This window comes from Enhydra lutris, unplaced genomic scaffold (genome assembly GCF_002288905.1).
Source record: "Enhydra lutris kenyoni isolate GAN:26980312 unplaced genomic scaffold, ASM228890v2 scaffoldscaffold4, whole genome shotgun sequence".
NCBI classification, from domain to species: Eukaryota; Metazoa; Chordata; class Mammalia; order Carnivora; family Mustelidae; genus Enhydra; species Enhydra lutris.
Genome location: NW_019154088.1, coordinates 37,239,257 through 37,257,983, shown reverse-complemented (window position 1 = coordinate 37,257,983; position 18,727 = coordinate 37,239,257). Strand labels below are relative to the sequence as shown.

Sequence of the window (18,727 nt, the reverse complement as noted above, 5' to 3'; positions counted from 1 at the left end):
GCTTGTTTTATTGAACTGTATTTAAACTCTGGCTTCATTCCTGAAAACCATGAGATTGTTTTGGTGAGTGATGGACATTAGCCTTATGCTTAAACTGAGTATTAGTTGGTTGGATTGTCTTTTGGTTAGCAAAGGATTGTACATAGGTTTGTTGTCCTGCTCTGCTACCTTGGTTGGACTTAAAATCCTGGACCAGTTTTTTGGAAGTTTTGATTCTTGGCAAACATGTCAATTTATTTATTTTTTATTTTTTTATTATTTATTTATTTTTTAAAAGATTTTTATTTATTTGACAAATGGAGATCACAAGTAGGCAGAGAGGCAGGTGGAGAGAGAGGAGGAAGCAGGCTCCCCGCCAAGCAGAGAGCCCGATGTGGGGCCCAATCCCAGAACCCTGGGATCATGAACTGAGCTGAAGGCAGAGGCTTTAACCCACTGAGCCCCCCAGGCACCCCCATATCAATTTATTTATGCCCCCTCACACACACACATGCATGCACGCACATGCATGTGCAACTTAAATTGGACATTCAAAACATTTACTTAAGGAAACAACTGGACATACCAACTGAGGGATATTTTATAAAGCTACTGACTTAGACTTGTCAAAAATGTCTTAGAAGGCAAGAAAAGCATTAGTAACCAGTCCAGATTAAAGGAGACTGAAGAGATGTTATGACTAAAGCCAGTATGTGATTCTGGGTAAAATCCTGTGTCAGGAAAAGTTTTGCTGTAGAGGACACTACGGAGACAATTAGACAAATTTGAATGTGGTTCATATATGGGATAATGTTACATCAGTGTTTAATTTCATGAATTTGATAATTAAGGCTTTATAAGAATAGAAGATAATTTTCTTGATCTTAAGAGATACACACTGAAGTTTTCAAGGGAGAGGGTCATATCTCTAACTTACCCAAGAAGTTTGACAAAGGAAAGAGTATGTGTATGAAGGAAGAGAGAATGATAAAGCAAATGTGTTAAAATGCTAACAATTGATAAATCTAGATGATGGATGTATAGGAGTTTATTCTAATCATAGATTTTTTTTTTTTTTTAAGATTTATTTGTTTATTTGAGAGAAAGAGAGCATGAGTGGGAGGGGCAGAGAGAGAACAGGAGACAATCTCAAGCAAACTGCACTGAGCGTGGAGCTGGACACAGGGCTTCATCTCACAACCCTGAGATCATGACCTGAGCCAAGACCAAGACTCAAGTTGCTTAACTGACCTCCCAGGCACCCCTCTAGTCATAGCTTTTATGTTTAAAATACATTTTAAAAGAATATATATTTATTTATTTGAGAGAGCGAGTATGTACATGAGTAGGGGGACGGGCAGAGGAGGAAGGGGAGAGAGAATCCTCAAGCAGACTCCCCACTTAGTTCGGAGCTCAACTCAGGACTTGATGGCAGGACCCTGAGATCATGACTTGAGCCCAAATCTCAAGCTTGGCCACTTAACTGACTGAGCCACTCAGGCATCCCTATTTAAAATATTCTTAAAGTGAAAAGTTTTAAAAAGTTAGGTAATAATCCAGTTAAGAAATGGGCGGCAAAAGACCTGAATAGATATTTTTCCAAAGAAGACACACGGATGGTTAATAGACATATGAAAAGATGCTCAACATCACTCATCATCAGGGAAAAACAAGTAAAAACTACAGTGAGATACATATACCTTACACCTGTCAGAATAGTTAAAATTAACAACACAGGAAACAACAGATACTTGCGAGGATGTTAAGGAAAGAGGAACCCTCTTACACTGTTAGTCGGAATGCTAACTGGTGCAGCCACTCTGGAAAATAGTGTGGAGGTTCCTCAAAAAGTTAAAAATAGAATTACCCTACCCCCAGCAATTACACTACTAGGGATTTACCGAAAGGATATAAAGATACTGATTCAAAGGAATACATGCATCCCGATGTTTATTTATTTTTATTTTTTTAAAGATTTTTATTTATTTGACAGACAGTGAGAGCAGGAACTCAAGCAGTGGGAATGGGAGAGGGGGGAGCAGGCTTCCTGCTGAGCGGGGAGTCCGATGTGGGGCTCAGTCCCAGGACCCTGGGATCAAGACCTGAGCTGAAGGCAGCCGCTTACTGACTGAGCCACCCAGGCGCCCTGAATCTCAGTGTTTATAACAGCATTATCAATAATAGCCCAATCATTGAAAGAGCCCAAATGCCCATCAACTGATGAATGGATAAAGAAGAAGTGATATAAATATATATACACACACACACGGAATATCACTCAACCTTCAAAAAGAATGAAATCTTGCCATTTTCAATGATGTGTGTAGAACTAGAGTGTATTATGCTCTATATGTATATGTATATGTAAATGAAATAAGTCAGAGAAAGACAAATACTTCTGATTACACTCATATGTAGAATTTAAGAAATGGGACATATGAGCATAGCGGGGAAAGAGGGGGAGAGACAAACCATAAAACAGACTTTTTTTTTTAAAGTAGGTTCCATCCTAGGGGTTGAACTCATGATCCTGAGATCAAGACCCGAGCTGCAATCAGGAGTCTAATGCTTAACTGACTGAACCACCCAGGTGCCCCTAAAACATTTTCTTAACTATAGAGTACAAACAGGGTTGCTGGAGGAGAGAGGTGGTCAGGGAATGGGCTAAATGGGTGATGGGCAGTAAGAAGGGGACTTGTTTTGTTTAGCACTGGGTGTTACATGTAAGTGATGTGTCACTAAATTCTACTCCTGAAAATAATACTACACTATATAAGTAACTGGGGTTTAAACAAAAATCTGAAACAAAACAACAAAAAAAGTTAGGTAAATTTTTTAAGAGAAAGGGAACTCTCTTGTGAGAAATTTCATGGGTTTATATATTTTCAGTTTGTACAGAATTTATGAGGTTATTATAGAGATATATATTATGTGTGTTTTGGTGCCATTTATGTCATTATGTCTCATCAAAACACCCATCTTTTCAAATTAACTTTGAAAAGTTAATTAATTCAAATTAACTTTGAAAATAATCAGCACTTATTTATTTTTTTATTTTTTAGGAGTATGATTTTAGGGGCCTAGGCAAGTGTAATTGTTTAAGTGAATAAGCCATGTGAAAATAAAGGACTCAGGTTCCTGAGGTACAGTCAAAAGGTAGCCCTATTTTGGGGCGCCTGGGTGGCTCAGTGGGTTAAGCCTCTGCCTTCGGCTCGGGTCATGATCTCAGGGTTCTGGGATCGAGCCCCACATCGGGCTCTCTGCTCAGCGGGAAGCCTGCTTCCCCCTCTCTCTCTGTCTGCCCCTCTGCCTACTTGTGATCCCCCTCTCTCTGTCAAATAAAAAAAAAATTAAAAAAAAAACAAACTTGATTCTAAGGGCATAATTTTTAAGTTATAGCTAAATAAGTTTTAATTAGTAAATATGCATGTGCTTACTTGTCAATGTAGTTAAAATGTCATCTTTATGTTTCATTTTGAAGCAAGTGAATATCATGGTCATCCAAGCTGGGAAAATACTGATTTGGATAATTTTGTTTTTAGTTCTTTGAGTTTTTTAAATTAAAACTTAAAAAATAACTGAACTATTAGTATAACCATTGTTTAAGTTGTATTAAAAATAATTTCAAAATTACTAGTTCTTACTCTTTTTCTCATTCTCATTCTTTTTTTGCCTCTTGCCTGTTTCACTAGACTGAGATACTTAACAGTTGTTAGTCATCTAGAAAATATTAAAAAATTGTTTGTTTGAAACAAAAATAGAGGAAGAAGGGAGAAGAATTTTGAATATGTTACTGCCTAAATTTTCATGGGATCACTTCTTACATTTTTGAGTCATGCAAAAGTGGTCTAGCTTTTCAAAAGCGCTTAAGTATTACCAGACTTGGTTAAAGTGAGGTACTTTAGAATTAGGATCAGCTGAAGTATTTCAAAACTCTGTGAAACATTAAAGTAACAAACAAATATAAACTGTTGCTGTGTCTACCCAAGATCAATTTGACTGGATTGGATTTATAAAACATGTGAATTTAATAAATTACTGCTATTTTTATACATAATAGCAAATTAGTCCCTTAAAGTAAAATTTTCAGTTACTAACTTTTGATTAGTTTTGGTCATTGTATTAACATGGAGAGAAAAGAATACATAGAAACTTCAATTATATAATTTTTATCATTAATAATTGAATTAAAGACCAAATGAGAAAACTTTCTAAATAATTTTGTTCATTTTCCAGGTTAGTAAATGAGAATTATTTAGGCTGGGGGAAAACTTTTATTTTTTGTTTTATTTCCATGTTGCTGCCTTTAGAAAATTGAAGAAATAATTTCAAAGTCTGACATAGAGACTTGTGTATCTGTGTGCACATGCACCCAAACACATATACCTGTGCCATTTTTTTACTTGTAAAAGTCTTAATGTTTTAAGGAATGTGTTTGGAGATCTGTCTTTACAATTATTTTTGAGGGCTTTATTAGATTTGGATATGTTTTTCTGAAAAATAATGCTATACTGAAACTGCTATTAGTGATTTTAAAATGCTCGTTTTCTAGGTAATGTTGGAGTTTTCAAGTATTGAAGTAATTTTCTGCATCATTTTAATTTAAGTCTGTGTGGTAGCCAACTGTGATATTGTAACTTTAGTAATTCAACAGTATCTCTATGCTTTCTTCTTGCCTTTAGCTGGGCAGATGCTCAAACTCAAATCCAAAACATTGCTGCATCTTTTGACCAGGAGGCAGCTGCCATTCTTATGGCCCGGCTGGCAATCTATAGAGCAGAAACAGAGGAAGGACCAGATGTGCTCAGATGGCTAGACAGACAGCTCATTCGACTGGTAAGAAGTAAACATAGCGCTTTTCTCAATTTGAATGCTTTTGTTTGTCGTATTTGTTGCTTTTGTTAAGTATCTCTTTCAACATACTTAACAGTTTAACTGAAATACTCTATGGGAGATTCCTAATCAAGTTGCTGAGAAAGGCATAGTACATTTATCTCTTCCAGTAAACTAAAATACATTTTTTTCCTTAAAACTAAAGAGTGACACTTAAGTAACCTATTCTTTTTCTTTCTTTTTTTGGGGCTAGAATCATATTGTTCCAGATTTAATCCTAAATTATTGAAATGTTTTTTTCTTAGTGCCTTTTTGGATATTTTTTCTTCATTGCTATGATTTTAGTTTATTTTTACTTAAGAGAAGTTAATTGTGACATAAAAATTGTATACATTAACATACAAAAATATAGGTAAGTCTTGATTATTTGAATCTATATTAGCAAGTTAGTGTTAGTACAGTTACTGGTAATGCTGATTTACTTGGGTTTTTAATGTGGCAGGAATCCAATACTTACATTTTGACCTAGAATTCTTAATTAAGTTCTAGTCTTTTTTTTTTTTTTTTTAAAGATTTATTTATTTATTTGAGAGGGAGAGAGAGAGAGCATGAGCACATAGAGGGAAAGGGAGAAGGAGAAATAAACTCTTCACTGAGCAGAGATCCCGATGCAGGGCTCAATGTGGGGCTTGAACCCAGCACGCTGAGATCATGACCTGAGCCAAAAGCAGACACTTAACCAAGTGAACCACTCAGACACCCCTCAAAATTCTGTTCTTTTTTTTTTTTTTTTAAATTTAATTTTTTTAGTGTTTCAAGATTCATTGTTCATGCACCACACTCAGTGCTCCATTTTTACTCAGCAAACTCTGGCCTATTATTTTAGTCAAACACCCTGTTGAGAACTCTCTCTGCTAAGCTATCAGATTTCTGTTTGTAATAGGACGTTTTGTCCTCTTTGTTTAGATTTTCAGGTAGTTTTTTAAAACATTCTTTTTTTTTTTTGTCAGAGAGAGAGAGCGAGCGAGCGAGCACAGGCAGACAGGCAGGCAGAGAGGCAGGCAGAGTCAGGGGAGAAGCAGGCTCCCTGCCGAGCAAGGAGCCCAATGTGGGACTCGATCCCAGGACGCTGGGACCATGACCTGAACCGAAGGCAGCTGCTAAACCAACTGACCCATCCAGGCGTCCCAGTTTTTTAAAACATTCTTGAGTGAACTAGTCTTTGTTTAGTATAATTAGTCATTTTTGTAGCATCATCCAGGACTTTTTTTTTCACTTTACCTTCAAGGGGGTTTTTATATTAAATTCTCTGTGATAAAAGCAGTGTTATAGTATCAGCACGTCTTTTTTTTTTTACAAGAAGAGGCGTAAAACCTCTCATAGAGTTAATCACAGATTGAACACCCTCGGTACAAATGCCAACTCATTTCCTCCAAGATGAACCATTATTTCTAGATAGGAAGATAAAATATTAAATATATTTTGACTTTTGCTAGTTTAGAACAACAGAAACATTTTCTTTCTTTTTTTTTTTTTTAAGATTTTATTTACTTATTTGACAGACAGAGATCACAAGTAGGCAGAGAGGCAGGCAGAGAGAGAGGAAGGAAAGCAGGCTCCCTGCTGAGCAGAGAGCCCGATGTGGGGCTGGATCCCAGGACCCTGGAATCATGACCTGAGCCAAAGGCAGAGGCTTTAACCCACTGAGCCACCCAGGCACCCCAGCAGAAACATTTTCTTGAATCACACTATCATTTAGCAATTTGACATGACATTAGTGAAATCTGTTGACTCATCAACCTGAATAGAAAAGCTATTATTTTTCAGCTGATTGTGTAAACCTCTTCAGTATCATGTGACATGTTATCAATGCATTCACTTATTGTAGTGTTTTAAAATGGAACTTTTTCATTTTCTCAACTGCATCTTTTTTTTTAAGATTTATTTATTTTGTTTTTTATTTTTTTTAATATTTATTTATTTATTTATTTATTTATTTAATTCCTTTGAGACAGCGCATGAGCAAGTGGAGAGGCAGAGGGAGAGGGAGAAGCAGCAGGACCCTGGGATCATGACCAGAACTGGAGGCAGACACTCAACCATCTGAGCCACCCAGGCACCCCAAGATTTATTTATTTTAGAGAGCGCGTGCTTGTGTGAGTGGAGGGAAGGGCAGAGGGAGAGAGAGTCTTAAGGCAGATACCCCACTGAGCACCGAGCCCGACATGGGGCTTTGTCTCATGAGTCATGAGATCATGACTTGAGCCAAAACCAAGACAGAAGCTTAACCAGCTGAGCCACCCAGATACCTCACAGATTGCATCTCATCCCAGCATTTTACTTATTATAATTTTACATATTGGTATTATTAGGTTTTATCACTAGTTCTGTGACTTTTCCTTTTCTGGGTAAGAACTTAGTAATCTGAAGAATCTTGCTTCCTGAACCTTTTCAATGAACATGACTTTGTTTTAATAAATACTTTATTGTTTTAAGAAGGTATTTGAAGTAATCACCTTTATTTGCCAGATGACTGTGGTTTGTAATAAAGTGCTTTTGCTGTTTTGGTAGAACTATTACTGCATTTTTAGGTTATCACACGTGATACAAAACTGAGTAGTACAGCTTGGGTTATCAGCCCTCATAAAACCCGTTGATGGGGTGCCTGGGTGTCTCATTTGTTAAGCATCTGCCTTTGGCTCTCTGGGATCAAGACCTGCATTGTGCTCCCTGCTCAGCAGGACGCCTACTTTTCCCTCTCCCACTCCCTCTGCTTATGTTCTGTCTCTCTCTGTCAAATAATAAGTAAAATCTTTAAAAAAACAAAACCCATTAATTAGTAGCTTTCATTGTAAAGATCAACCTTTTCTGTGTCCCTTATTGCCTAAGTGTAGTGAAATGACTCAGAAGATTGTAATTCTTAGGAATTCTCTGTGGGCTTATGTTGAATCTTTGTCTTCTATCTCACACCTGAACTTCAAAATTTGCCATATTGTTTGACATGCTTGTAAAACATAAACACTATTAATATATAAAACAGAATGGTTTTGTAAAGAACTAAATGAGATACTTACATAAACTATGAAATTACAAAACCTACAACATAATTCACTTCTACGCATTCTGTAATTTTGTAGCATTAAAACAGGAGCACGAGGCTTCTGAGGATAGAGAATAGATGAGTCATGGGATGATGAAAATTTTACTCTTATCTTTTGCCACACCAGTGTAGCTTCTTTGTTCCTATCAGTCAGTTGGCAAATGTATGTAAGAGGAAGTTGGTGGAGGTAATTTGAAGGAGAGGCTGACCTTACCAGACTAGTGCCCTGCTTTCTGTGCAAAATAGCTTTCACCAGTTACTGGTGGCCTCCCTTACATGTCAAAAACTGAGAATGGAGTTCTCCAAATGAACATAGTGCTACTGCATACTGACACATGGGACTGAAAGGTGGCTTAAAGAAATTGCTAACAGGATAACTTGGAAACTGTCTGTCCTGTGGCTGGCGTCATATGGTATGCAAAGTTCAGAAAACAAATTAAAAAAAAAAAAGTTTCGGGGCACCTGGGTGGCTCAGTTGGTTAAGCCTTCGGCTCAGGTGGTGATCCCGGGATTCTGGGATCGAGCCCCGTGTCGGGCTCCTTGCTTCAGGGGGAGCCTGCTTCTTCTTCTGCCCGCCGCTCCCACTGCTTGTTCTCACACTCTCTCTCTCCCTCTCTCTCTCTGTATAATAAATAAATAAAATTTTGTAAAAAAGTCTTGTGGAACCCCTAGCTACTGAGGGGCCCTCATCTATGGTAAAAGTGGTGAGAATATGATCTTTACATTCTTTTAATTGATTGAATCAAATTAGCATACAGTTGAAGTAAAGCTCCCAGTGATGATCAGTGAACCTTAGTTACAGAGGCTGTTCTAAGATTCATTTTTTGTACTGATTCCTCATTGCTAAAATTTTAGTTCTAACAGTGATAACAACACAAATAGAGAAGGAGTTAATAATACCTTTTAGGTACTATACTTCTGTAAGTTTTTTCCTAATGAAAAAAATCTGTGAAATTACACTAACTTCTTTCCTCAATTTGGCATAGTGAATATAATGTTTTCTTTTTTCTTGATGACTTAGACTAATTTTTGTTAAAAATAAACATCTTTTTGGGGGCACCTGGGTGGCTGGCTCAGATCGAAATCTCAGGATCATGAGATCGAGTTCGACATTGTGCTCCGTGCTTGGTGCGAAATCTGCTTGAGATTCTTTTTCCCTTTCCCTCTGCCACTCCTGCTCATGCTCTGTCTCTCTGTAAAATAAATAAATCTTTTTAAAAAGCCAGTCATCTTTTTAAAAATTGTTTTGTAGATGATGGGAAAATTATGGCCAGATTGGTGCTGTAGCACATTTGCTTCTGACCCTTTTATTTTATTTTATTATTATTTTTTTTAAAGATTTTATTTATTCATTTGACAGGTATAGATCATAAGTAGGCAGAGAAGCAGGCAGAGAGAGAGGAGGAAGCAGGCTCCCTGCTGAGCAGAGAGCCCGATTCGGGGCTCGATCCCAGGACCCTGGGATCATGACCCGAGCCAAAGGCCTTAACCCACTGAGCCACCCAGGTGCCCCCTGACCCTTTTAATATAAGTCCTTGCTCCCCTTGGTCATAATCACTTAAGATACTGGTATCAACATTTGATCTGTCACCTCCATCCAGTCTCTTGTTTGGATTCCTCTTGTGCCCACCTCCATGGATCTGTTCCTTACCTTTTTTTGTTGCTGTGCCTTTTTTGACTCCTGACCTTTTCTATTGAATGGCACCCTTTTTACAACTTAAACCTGATAATTTGATTTTTTTCCCCCCATCTTTGACCTTTGGTTTACCCACTAACCACAAATTGTATTTTCCCTTTAGCTGTGCTGCTAGCTACAGTGGATAAACAGTTCATCTGATTAGACTTGGCTCAGGAAATCGCTGTTGTATAAGACCCTTGGACTTTCCTAGCAAATCCTACCCCTGCCAGGTTTTTTCTTGTTATACCAGTGGGACCAGGCACTTTAGTTGTGCTCTTTTGTGTGTGTGCGTGTGTGTGTGTGTGTGTGTGTGTGTTTAGAGAGAGCGAGTAGGGGTGGGGGAGCAGACAGAGACTCTTAAGCAGTTTCCACAGCCAGGTCAGAGCCCGACACAGAGCTTGATCTCACAACCCTGAAATCATGACCTGAACCAAATCAAGAGTCAGCCTCTCAACCAACTGAACCATGCAGGCACCCCTGTTGTGCTGTTTTAAAAGATGACCACATTTGTCATACCATATTCTTTTAGAGGTTAGGCACTGACCAGTAGGGCCCTTTTATATGTCTGCCTTTGTGTGTAAATAGTTAACTGAATTAAAGACGGGACTAGATTTCTTATAAGTGTTGTTATTTTCCTCAAGAAAATTATATTATTATTGCTTTTTCTGCCCGATCTTATTACTTCTAAATAACTCAAGCCATGGATCTTTGATATACCTCCTTTATTCTTAAATCTGTTTTTTTTTTTTTTTTCCCATCTGTGTTAGTGTTTTGGTTAGGTTGTTAATAAGGACTATTCCTCATGATTCCAATAATTAATGCTAGGGCACTTGATATGTGTTCAAAAAAGTTTTTAAGAAGTAATTCAAAGTGGGATGCCTGGGTGGCTGTTAAGTCTCTTAAGTGTCTGCCTTCAGCTCAGGTCATGATCCCAGGGTCCTAGAATCAAATCCTGCATCAGGGTCCTTACTAAGCTGGGAGCCTGCTTCTCCCTCTGCCTGCTACTCCCCCTGCTTGCGCGTGCATGCTCTCTCTCTCAGAAATAAATAAATAAAACCTTAAAAAAAAAGTAACTCAACGATTAGAAATGTATGTTTTTAAGAAGTTTTGCAAATTTTATATTATTATCTGTAGTAAAGTTTGGTTATATTTATCAAAAAATAGGTTAATACACATTTAACTTCTTTTTTTTTTTTTTAAAGACTTTATTTATTTATTTGACAGACTGCAAGTAGGCAGAGAGGCAGGCAGAGAGAGAGAGAGGAAGCAGGTTCCCTGCTGAGCAGAGAGACCGACACAGGTCTCGATCCCAGGACCCTGGGATCATGACCTGAGCTGAAGGCAGAGGCTTTAACCCACTGAGCCACCCAGGTGCCCCCACATTTAACTTCTGGATGCAGTTTTTTTGTTTTTGTTTTTTTTTTTAGAGGGAGGGTGGGAGGAGCAGAGGGAGAGAGAGAATTTTAAGCAGGCTCCACACCCAGTGTGGGGCCTGATACAGGACTGGATCACACAACCCTGAGATCATGACCTTGAGCCAGTGCTTAACTGACTGAGTCACCCAGGTGCCCCTGATGCAGAAGGATTTTTTACATGAAATAAAAAGCAGGAACTGTTAAATAAAAATATTAAAAGATTTTATTATAGGGGCACCTGCATGTCTCAGTTGGTTAAACGTCCGACTCTTGATTTTGGCTCAGATCAGGATCTCAGGGTTGTGGGATTGAGCCCTGAATCAGGCTCTAAAATCAACAGGGAGTCTGCTTCAGATTCTTTCCCTCTTCCTCTGCCCTTGTTCTCTCTCTCTAAAATAAATAAATCTTTTTTTGTTATTACTTTTTATTATGTTAGTCACCTACATCATTACTTTTTGATGTAGTGTTCCAAGATTCATAAAAATAAACAAATCTTAAAAAAAAAATAAAAGGTTTTATTACATTAAAATGGAATAAGAAATCTGTGTGGTAGGGGCACCTAGGTGGCTCAGCTGATTAAGTATCTGCCTTTGGTTCAGGTTATGATCCCCAGGGTTCTGGATGGAGCCTGGTGTCAGGCTCCCTGCCCAGCAAGGGAGTCTGCTTCTCCCTCTGCCTCTGTCCTTCTTCCCAGCTTGTACCCTCTCCCTCTTTCTCTCAAATAAATAAAATCTTTGTGGTAAAAAGAGAAAAAAAATCTGTGTGGTAAAAATACCATTATCAAAATTTAATGCCAACTTGTATGTATGGCTTACATCTTTGACATATTCTTATATGTATAACAGAATGTGGAAATTTTCATATACATATATGTATATGTATGTTTATATGCTCTTACAAATCAGTAAGATTTGGGCAAAAAAATCAGTAAAGTTCATGAATAAGGAATTAGCCAAAGAAGGAATGCAAGTGACCAGTCAACATATGAAAAAATTACCAATCTTATTTATAATCAATGTTAGAAAATAGAAGATAATAATTTTTATCTGTTAAACTGGCAAGAATTAGAAAAACACAGTAAAGCTTAAAAGTTGGTTCGTATTCAGGGAAACGGACAGCTTGTAGGTTTGAAGTATGAGCTGTATTGTAAACATCTGTATTACCTTATATATAGAAGGCAATTGATGACATACAACAGAAGCTTAAAAACTGCCTTTTAGGGGCGCCTGGGTGACTCAGTGGGTTAAAACCTCTGCCTTCAGCTCAGGTCCTGATCCCAGGCTCCTGGGATCGAGACCCAGGTCGGGCTCTCTGCTCAGCAGGGAGCCTGCTTCCCTTCCTATCTCTCTCTCTGCCTACTTGTGATCTGTCAAATAAATAAATAAATCTTTAAGAAAACAAAACAAATCTGCCTTTTACCTAGAAATTCTACCTCTAAGAATTTATTCTCGAGATAAAACAGGATAAATATAAATGCTAATAATGAGGGATTGGATAAGATTGTTATGGTGTATATTTTAATATAGTGGAATCCTAGTCAGCCATTAAAAATGAAATGATAGATTATATTTAGTGATATGAAAATAAATATTCATAATACAAGCAAAAATGGACATAAGTATCAAATGCATCCCACTCTAAAAATCAGCCTTTTGGACGTCCCTGGTTATCTAAGCATAAAAGTCAACAATGTTTTTGTTACCCTTATTAACCATAACATCAGATTTTCCCAACACTTTAACAGAATTCCGGCACAGTTTAAAATGTATATATTGTAATGCTATCAGTAGTTCTGAATAATGTGTGACTACTGGTTTTGCTCACAGTATCTTTTCAGTGTATTTCAGTGTATTTGACATTTTAGATTTCAAGAGTATCTGATACTCAGATCAGCAAATCTGGAGAGCTTTCTGCAGTGGTGAAAATGTGTAATCTGCATTGTCCCTTACCGAAGTGTTCACTACGTACATAGAGCTGTTGAGCTCTTGATATATGGCTAGTGCAATTGAGAGGAGCTGGACTTTTATTTAATTTCAGTTTATTTAAATTGCTTCATATAGCTATGGCTATCATATTGTACAGTGGAGATTACTCTCTTAATCTGTAAGTTCGTCAGTGAAATATTATTAGGGGCATTAAAGAAACAATACTCTTATTTCCAGATACCAAGATCTATTTTCGGAGGATTAGCTCTACAACTATAGCTTTTCTTGCGTGACAGTGATTCTGAAATGAATTTCCTTGGAAGCCAAAAATGTGATCAAACCAATTATGCCTTTTTATGTGCTCTATACAGCACAGATGACTTCAAAAATCATATAGTTGAACATTCCAGGAAGCAAAAGCAACTGCACTAACTATAGCAGCGAACTCTTTGCTAGTTTTTACTTGTTATTTGTGCCCTTGATCGTATGTGAGTGCCATGCTGAACACTGCCAGGATATAGACCTATTACATAAGTACTGTAAACATTTTTTCAGATCAGAGACTGCACAAGAACAAGAAGAGGAAGCTAATGTTTGTTGAGTGCTCAGTGTTAGTCATTGTGCTAAGCACTTTCTCATGGATTATCTCAGTTATTTAGTTGCCTTTTGTCACATTCTCATGGAGGGCTTTCTTGCTTGCTAGTGTATGTGCTTCCCTTTACTTTATTTCCTTCTAATTTCAGCCTTTGTGTTTTTTCTTTGTTTACCAGTTTACCTGTTCATCTCAGATTTTTTCCTCAGCTCTTCTTTCTCTTTTGGCATTGTTTCTTTTGTACAATTTTATATCATCGACTTGCTTTTGTTATAACCACTATGGTATTTTGATAGTTGCATCTTCCTGTCAGTAGGCTCTTGTCCTTCATAGGCAGAGTCTTAAGGGGCACGTATTGAGCTCTTTTGGCCATTATCTAAGAACTCTTTATTTGCTATCAGAGATGCTTAGTTAAAAAAAAAATCCAAACATTGAAGATGAGTTGTTACTGCATTGGAGCAATGTTTTGTTTGCTGCTTAAATTCAAATGTATTTCTTTTGGTGTAATCCTTCTCTTGGTAAGTAAATTCCAATTTTATCCCATATCAAGTATCTGCCTTCTAAAGAGTAATAGCTCTTTTAAAAAAAAATATTTTTAATTTATTTATTTGAGAGAGAGAGAGAGTGCTAGAAGAGGGGAGAGGCAGAGGGAGAGGAAGAGGGAGAAACAGACTCCTTGCTGAGCCGGAAGCCCCGAGTAGAGGCTCAATCCCAGGACCCTGGGATCATGACCTTAGCTGAAGGCAGATGCTTAACTAATTGAGCCACCAAGGAACCCCAAGAGTAATAACTTTTAAACAATAGAATATTTATGGATAAGAGAGTTAGTTGTATTCCAGGGAATATATTACTAACACATTTTATTTTATTTTATTTAGTGTCAGAAATTTGGAGAGTATCACAAAGATGATCCAAGTTCCTTCAGATTTTCAGAAACTTTCTCCCTTTATCCACAGGTGAGTAGATAAAAAGTCCATGTTCTTTTCTTAGTTTCTCTGTTGTATAAGAATATAGGACCTGTTGTATTGGGTTATTCTTTTGGTAGTGTTTTAAGTTTTGGGATAGCTGAGAAATTAATATTGTGCTTGTGTAGTCATTGAAAAGCATATAATATGTTTATGAGGGCCTTCAAAACAGTCATTTATTTGTGGTGAAAGAAATTTACACTGGAACTCTACTCTGGAATAGAATTAGGTGTGAGGTAGATTAGCTTTCTGTCTGATATAAGGGATCTAATTACAATAGTACCAAAAGGTAGTAACTTGACCAGTTAGTCTTACAGCGTGGTACCATTACCTGAGAACAATTTTATGGGGATATACCAGGTAAATAAAAACGAAGCTAATTTGATTTATCTTACAGGACTTTTTCCACTTGTGTTGTAGACTCTACCTGACTTATTTTGATAGATATTTTTTGAAAGTCTAGGTTTTTTATCTGATAAGTAACAGAGAACATTTATTCAGCTGAGGTCTTGAAGAAAAGAACTTTAGGAGAATAAAGATGACTGCCACAGATCTTACTTTCCAGATGCTTTCAGTCTGAAGGGTGAGATCTGAAATATGTATAACAGAACAGAAAGGGAGAAAAATGCTATGAGAGATATACAAAATTTAAAGGAAATTTAAAGGAATCCTTCCAAGTGAATGGTGTGATACATCTTTATAGAAGAGGTGTCATTTTAGCTTAGCCTGGAAGGATGATTATATTGAGATGTGGAAATTCAAATTTTAGCCCATGAACACCTTGCTCAAAGCTTCAACTTTGTTTTCAGAACTACTCTCATTTTTTATTGATCTGTAGTGTAGAAACTTCATGTTTATACAGGGAGATGTCCCTAAACCTCTGGTTGCAGTTTTGGAGAACTAGGAAAGGGCAGAGTCTCTTTGTCTTAAGGCAGGCAAAACCCTGTCTCAGGCCTCTCATATTAGTAGCAGAAACTAATAGGAAAGAGAATGTGGGCATTAGCCTCAGTATTTGATTGAATGCCGAACTGTTTCCTTTCTTTCTCTTCTCTCCCAACTCCAAGCCTTCTTTTTAGGCTTTTGACAGTTGATAGATCTCCTGAGAGATCTGGGCCTCTTATTTTTTCCCCTCTATTGGAAATCACAGAGGACCCAGAAATTATTTTTTTCTTTGGGCTTTCAAAGCCTAATGCTCTTCTAAAAGGTAACATAGACTAAATTTAGAGAAGGTTTTTATTTCTGAAATATCTATCCCCAGATTTACCAATTACACATTGCTGTGAGTAAACAGAAATGGCCGAAGTGGTAAGGGTTGAGAGAGCCTCTCAGTGAATTCTGATCACTGAACAGAAAAGGAATGAAAGTGTCACTGAGTAGCATATGCTGGGAGAGACCTGTGGAATGAGTCCCAAGCAGGGGCATCATGTTGGCACTTGAGCCCTAAGGGCAGAGGGAAGTGGAGAGAAGTAACTGAAAGACAAGTAAGAGTTCTTTGGAGAGCTGATTCTATTGATTGTATCTGAGACCCTTTGATTGTATCAAAGCACAATTTTGCTGTCCTTTATTCAGCCAGACTCTTCCCCATTTTATTCTCTTTCATATGAGGAGTGGGTGGAAGGAAAGTGAAAGGAGAAAGAAGTAATGAGACAAGTCTAAAGAATGTTTCTTAGGAATGAGGAAGAACTTAAATGTTAAGAAACAAGTGGGTGTATTTAAGTCCTTTTTTTTTCTTTCCTCCCCCAAATCATTGCAGACCCTTCCCAGTGCAACTTTTGGGAGCTCTCAAAAAGTAGAAAATTTGTTAATCTATTTTTTATATTCTCTTGGAGTCTTTTGATGGTGGTAAGGAATAGTAATAAAGAAGTTCAGAGATGTGGCCAGAGAGATGGGGGATAAAAACAATGCTGATAAAGCACCATGTACTATCAGCCTCTGAATAATCTAGATCTGAGCAAGGAGTTTTTTGTTCCTAGTCATGTCCTTTTGAGTCATCTCTTTTCCTTTAATTTTTTTGTTTCATATTTTCAAGTAACTTATAAAGATCATGAATAAGATTCTTAAGAATACAATTTAGAGGGGCGCCTGGGTGGCTCAGTGGTTAAAGCCTCTGCTTTCGGCTCGGGTCATGATCTCAGGGTCCTTGGATCGAGCCCCGCATTGGGGGGGGTCTCTGCTCAGCAGGGAGTCTGCTTCCTCCTCTCTCTCTGCCTGCCTCTTTGCCTACTTGTGATCTCTATCTGTCAAATGAATAAATAAAATCTTAAAAAAAAAAGAATACAATTTAGAATGTCCTTATTGTAACTTGTTTTGTCTTGATAGTTCTAATCAAATGCTTTTGTAATAGTAAACTCCTATTGCAGTAAAATCAGTAAAAACTATCTCACATGTTTTTTCTTGTAGTTTATGTTTCATTTAAGAAGATCTCCTTTCTTACAAGTTTTTAACAATAGTCCTGACGAGAGTTCATATTATCGCCACCATTTTATGCGTCAAGATTTGACCCAGTCTCTAATTATGATTCAGCCTATTCTGTATGCATATTCTTTTAGTGGACCCCCAGAGGTAAGAGAGACAGAAAACAAAAATTGGTTTCATTAATGTGATGTATGTGATTAAAAAGTGAAAACAACTAAGTTTTTTTTGGAATATAGTTACTAAATACAGGAATTTAGTTCAAGAAGTTATTGTTATTCATATATTCACTTAAAAATATTTGAGTGCTTACTATATGCTAGGTTGAGTTACTAAATGCAGGAATTTAATTCAAGAAGTTAGGTTATTCATATATTCACTTAAAAATATTTGAGTGCTTACTATATGCTAGGTTGCACTAGGAAATTATTTTAAAAATATAAAAAGTGAGGTGGGAGAGACTTTTAAGATAAATTTGTGTAATTTCGTTGATCAAATCCTCTAGGTTTTATGATTATTCTTATGTCTTTAATGATATGATGGTAATGATGATTCTAGAACCTGTAGCTTATTCCAGAGTATGGTGTCTAATAATTAGGACATTCTGTCCAAAGAAAATCTCTTGCTTAAATATCATCTCATTCTCCTGTAGCTTTTTTTGAACATAGATACAGTTAATTATAAAGATGTATATTTAGAAAGGTAATAATAAAGTCATACATTTAGATTTCTTAGCAAACTGTTCCACTTACTTTAGCCAACTATTAAATAAACAGTTTTTCTATTTTGAAGTTAAAATTGTCTGTTTTACCACTTATAAGTATGCAATGACTGTATTTAAAAATATTTAAGAATGGTCAGCATAAAGAGAATTTTTATAATATCACCTGATTAATGATCTCCCATGATTCCTTTATTATTGTGTTTGTAAAAAATATTGTATAAAGCATTTTGTTACTATAATTGTTTTTAGTAGTTTGTCATAGCGTCTTCTTTCCTGGAAAATATGTATTGTTAATGTGATGGTCTAGCTATGTATTAGGTTTTATAGTTCTTTGAATCAGGAAAGAAAGTGTTAGAGATTTATTTTTTCTTATTTCAGAGTAATACATGTAAATTATAGATACTTGAAAAATGTACATAAGTGTTTAGAGGAAATTTGGAATTGTACAGTCTCTACTGTCTGCTCCTGTTAAATTCCAACCTTCCCATTTAATCCATGAATCCCATTAGCTTCATTTACTTAAGAGTTTGCTTTTGGAGTTATTCTCTTTCTTCCATCATCCCTTGCTCTTCCTCTGGATCATTCTCATTAGCAAAGAAATCTGAGTCACATTCACGTTAAAAACCAACAGACAGGGTGACTGGGTTATGGACACTGGGGAGGGTATATGCTATGGTGAGTGCTGTGTAGTGTGTAAGCCTGATGATTCACAGACCTATACCCTTGGGGCTAATAATACATTATATGTTAATTAAAAAAAAAAAAGAAAAAAAAAACCCAACAGACAGAACCACTCTTGACTTCACATTTTCTCTAATTGCCACCCATTTCTCTGGTCTCAGTTGCAGCTAAACTCAGAAAGTTACCTGTTGTCTCTATGATGATCACACCTCACATTCTCTTCTCAACCTACATTATTCAGATTCTTGTCCTTAGCATTACACTGAAACAACTCTTACCAGGTCACCAATGGCCTATGTCTTGCCAGAACTCTCGACAGCATTTATTTACCTAATGAGGACTCTACTCGAAAACCTTTTGTTTAAAGCTTCTCTGACACCTGCAATACCTACTGGTTTTCCTCCTAATCACTGCCTGTTCCTT

At 36.9% G+C, this 18,727-nt stretch overlaps 1 protein-coding gene across 3 annotated transcripts in view; it reads left to right on the top strand.

The window, feature by feature from the left end:
* LOC111161007 (protein transport protein Sec23A) overlaps positions 1–18,727 on the top strand; it is a 63,507-nt gene that overhangs the window by 28,237 nt on the left and 16,543 nt on the right. For all 3 annotated transcript variants that reach the window (XM_022524456.1, XM_022524447.1, XM_022524438.1), the window contains exons 14-16: positions 4,662–4,815; positions 14,401–14,478; positions 16,888–17,049. In XM_022524456.1, the coding sequence (XP_022380164.1) occupies positions 4,662–4,815; positions 14,401–14,478; positions 16,888–17,049 (394 nt within the window). The remainder of the gene's footprint in view (positions 1–4,661; positions 4,816–14,400; positions 14,479–16,887; positions 17,050–18,727) is intronic.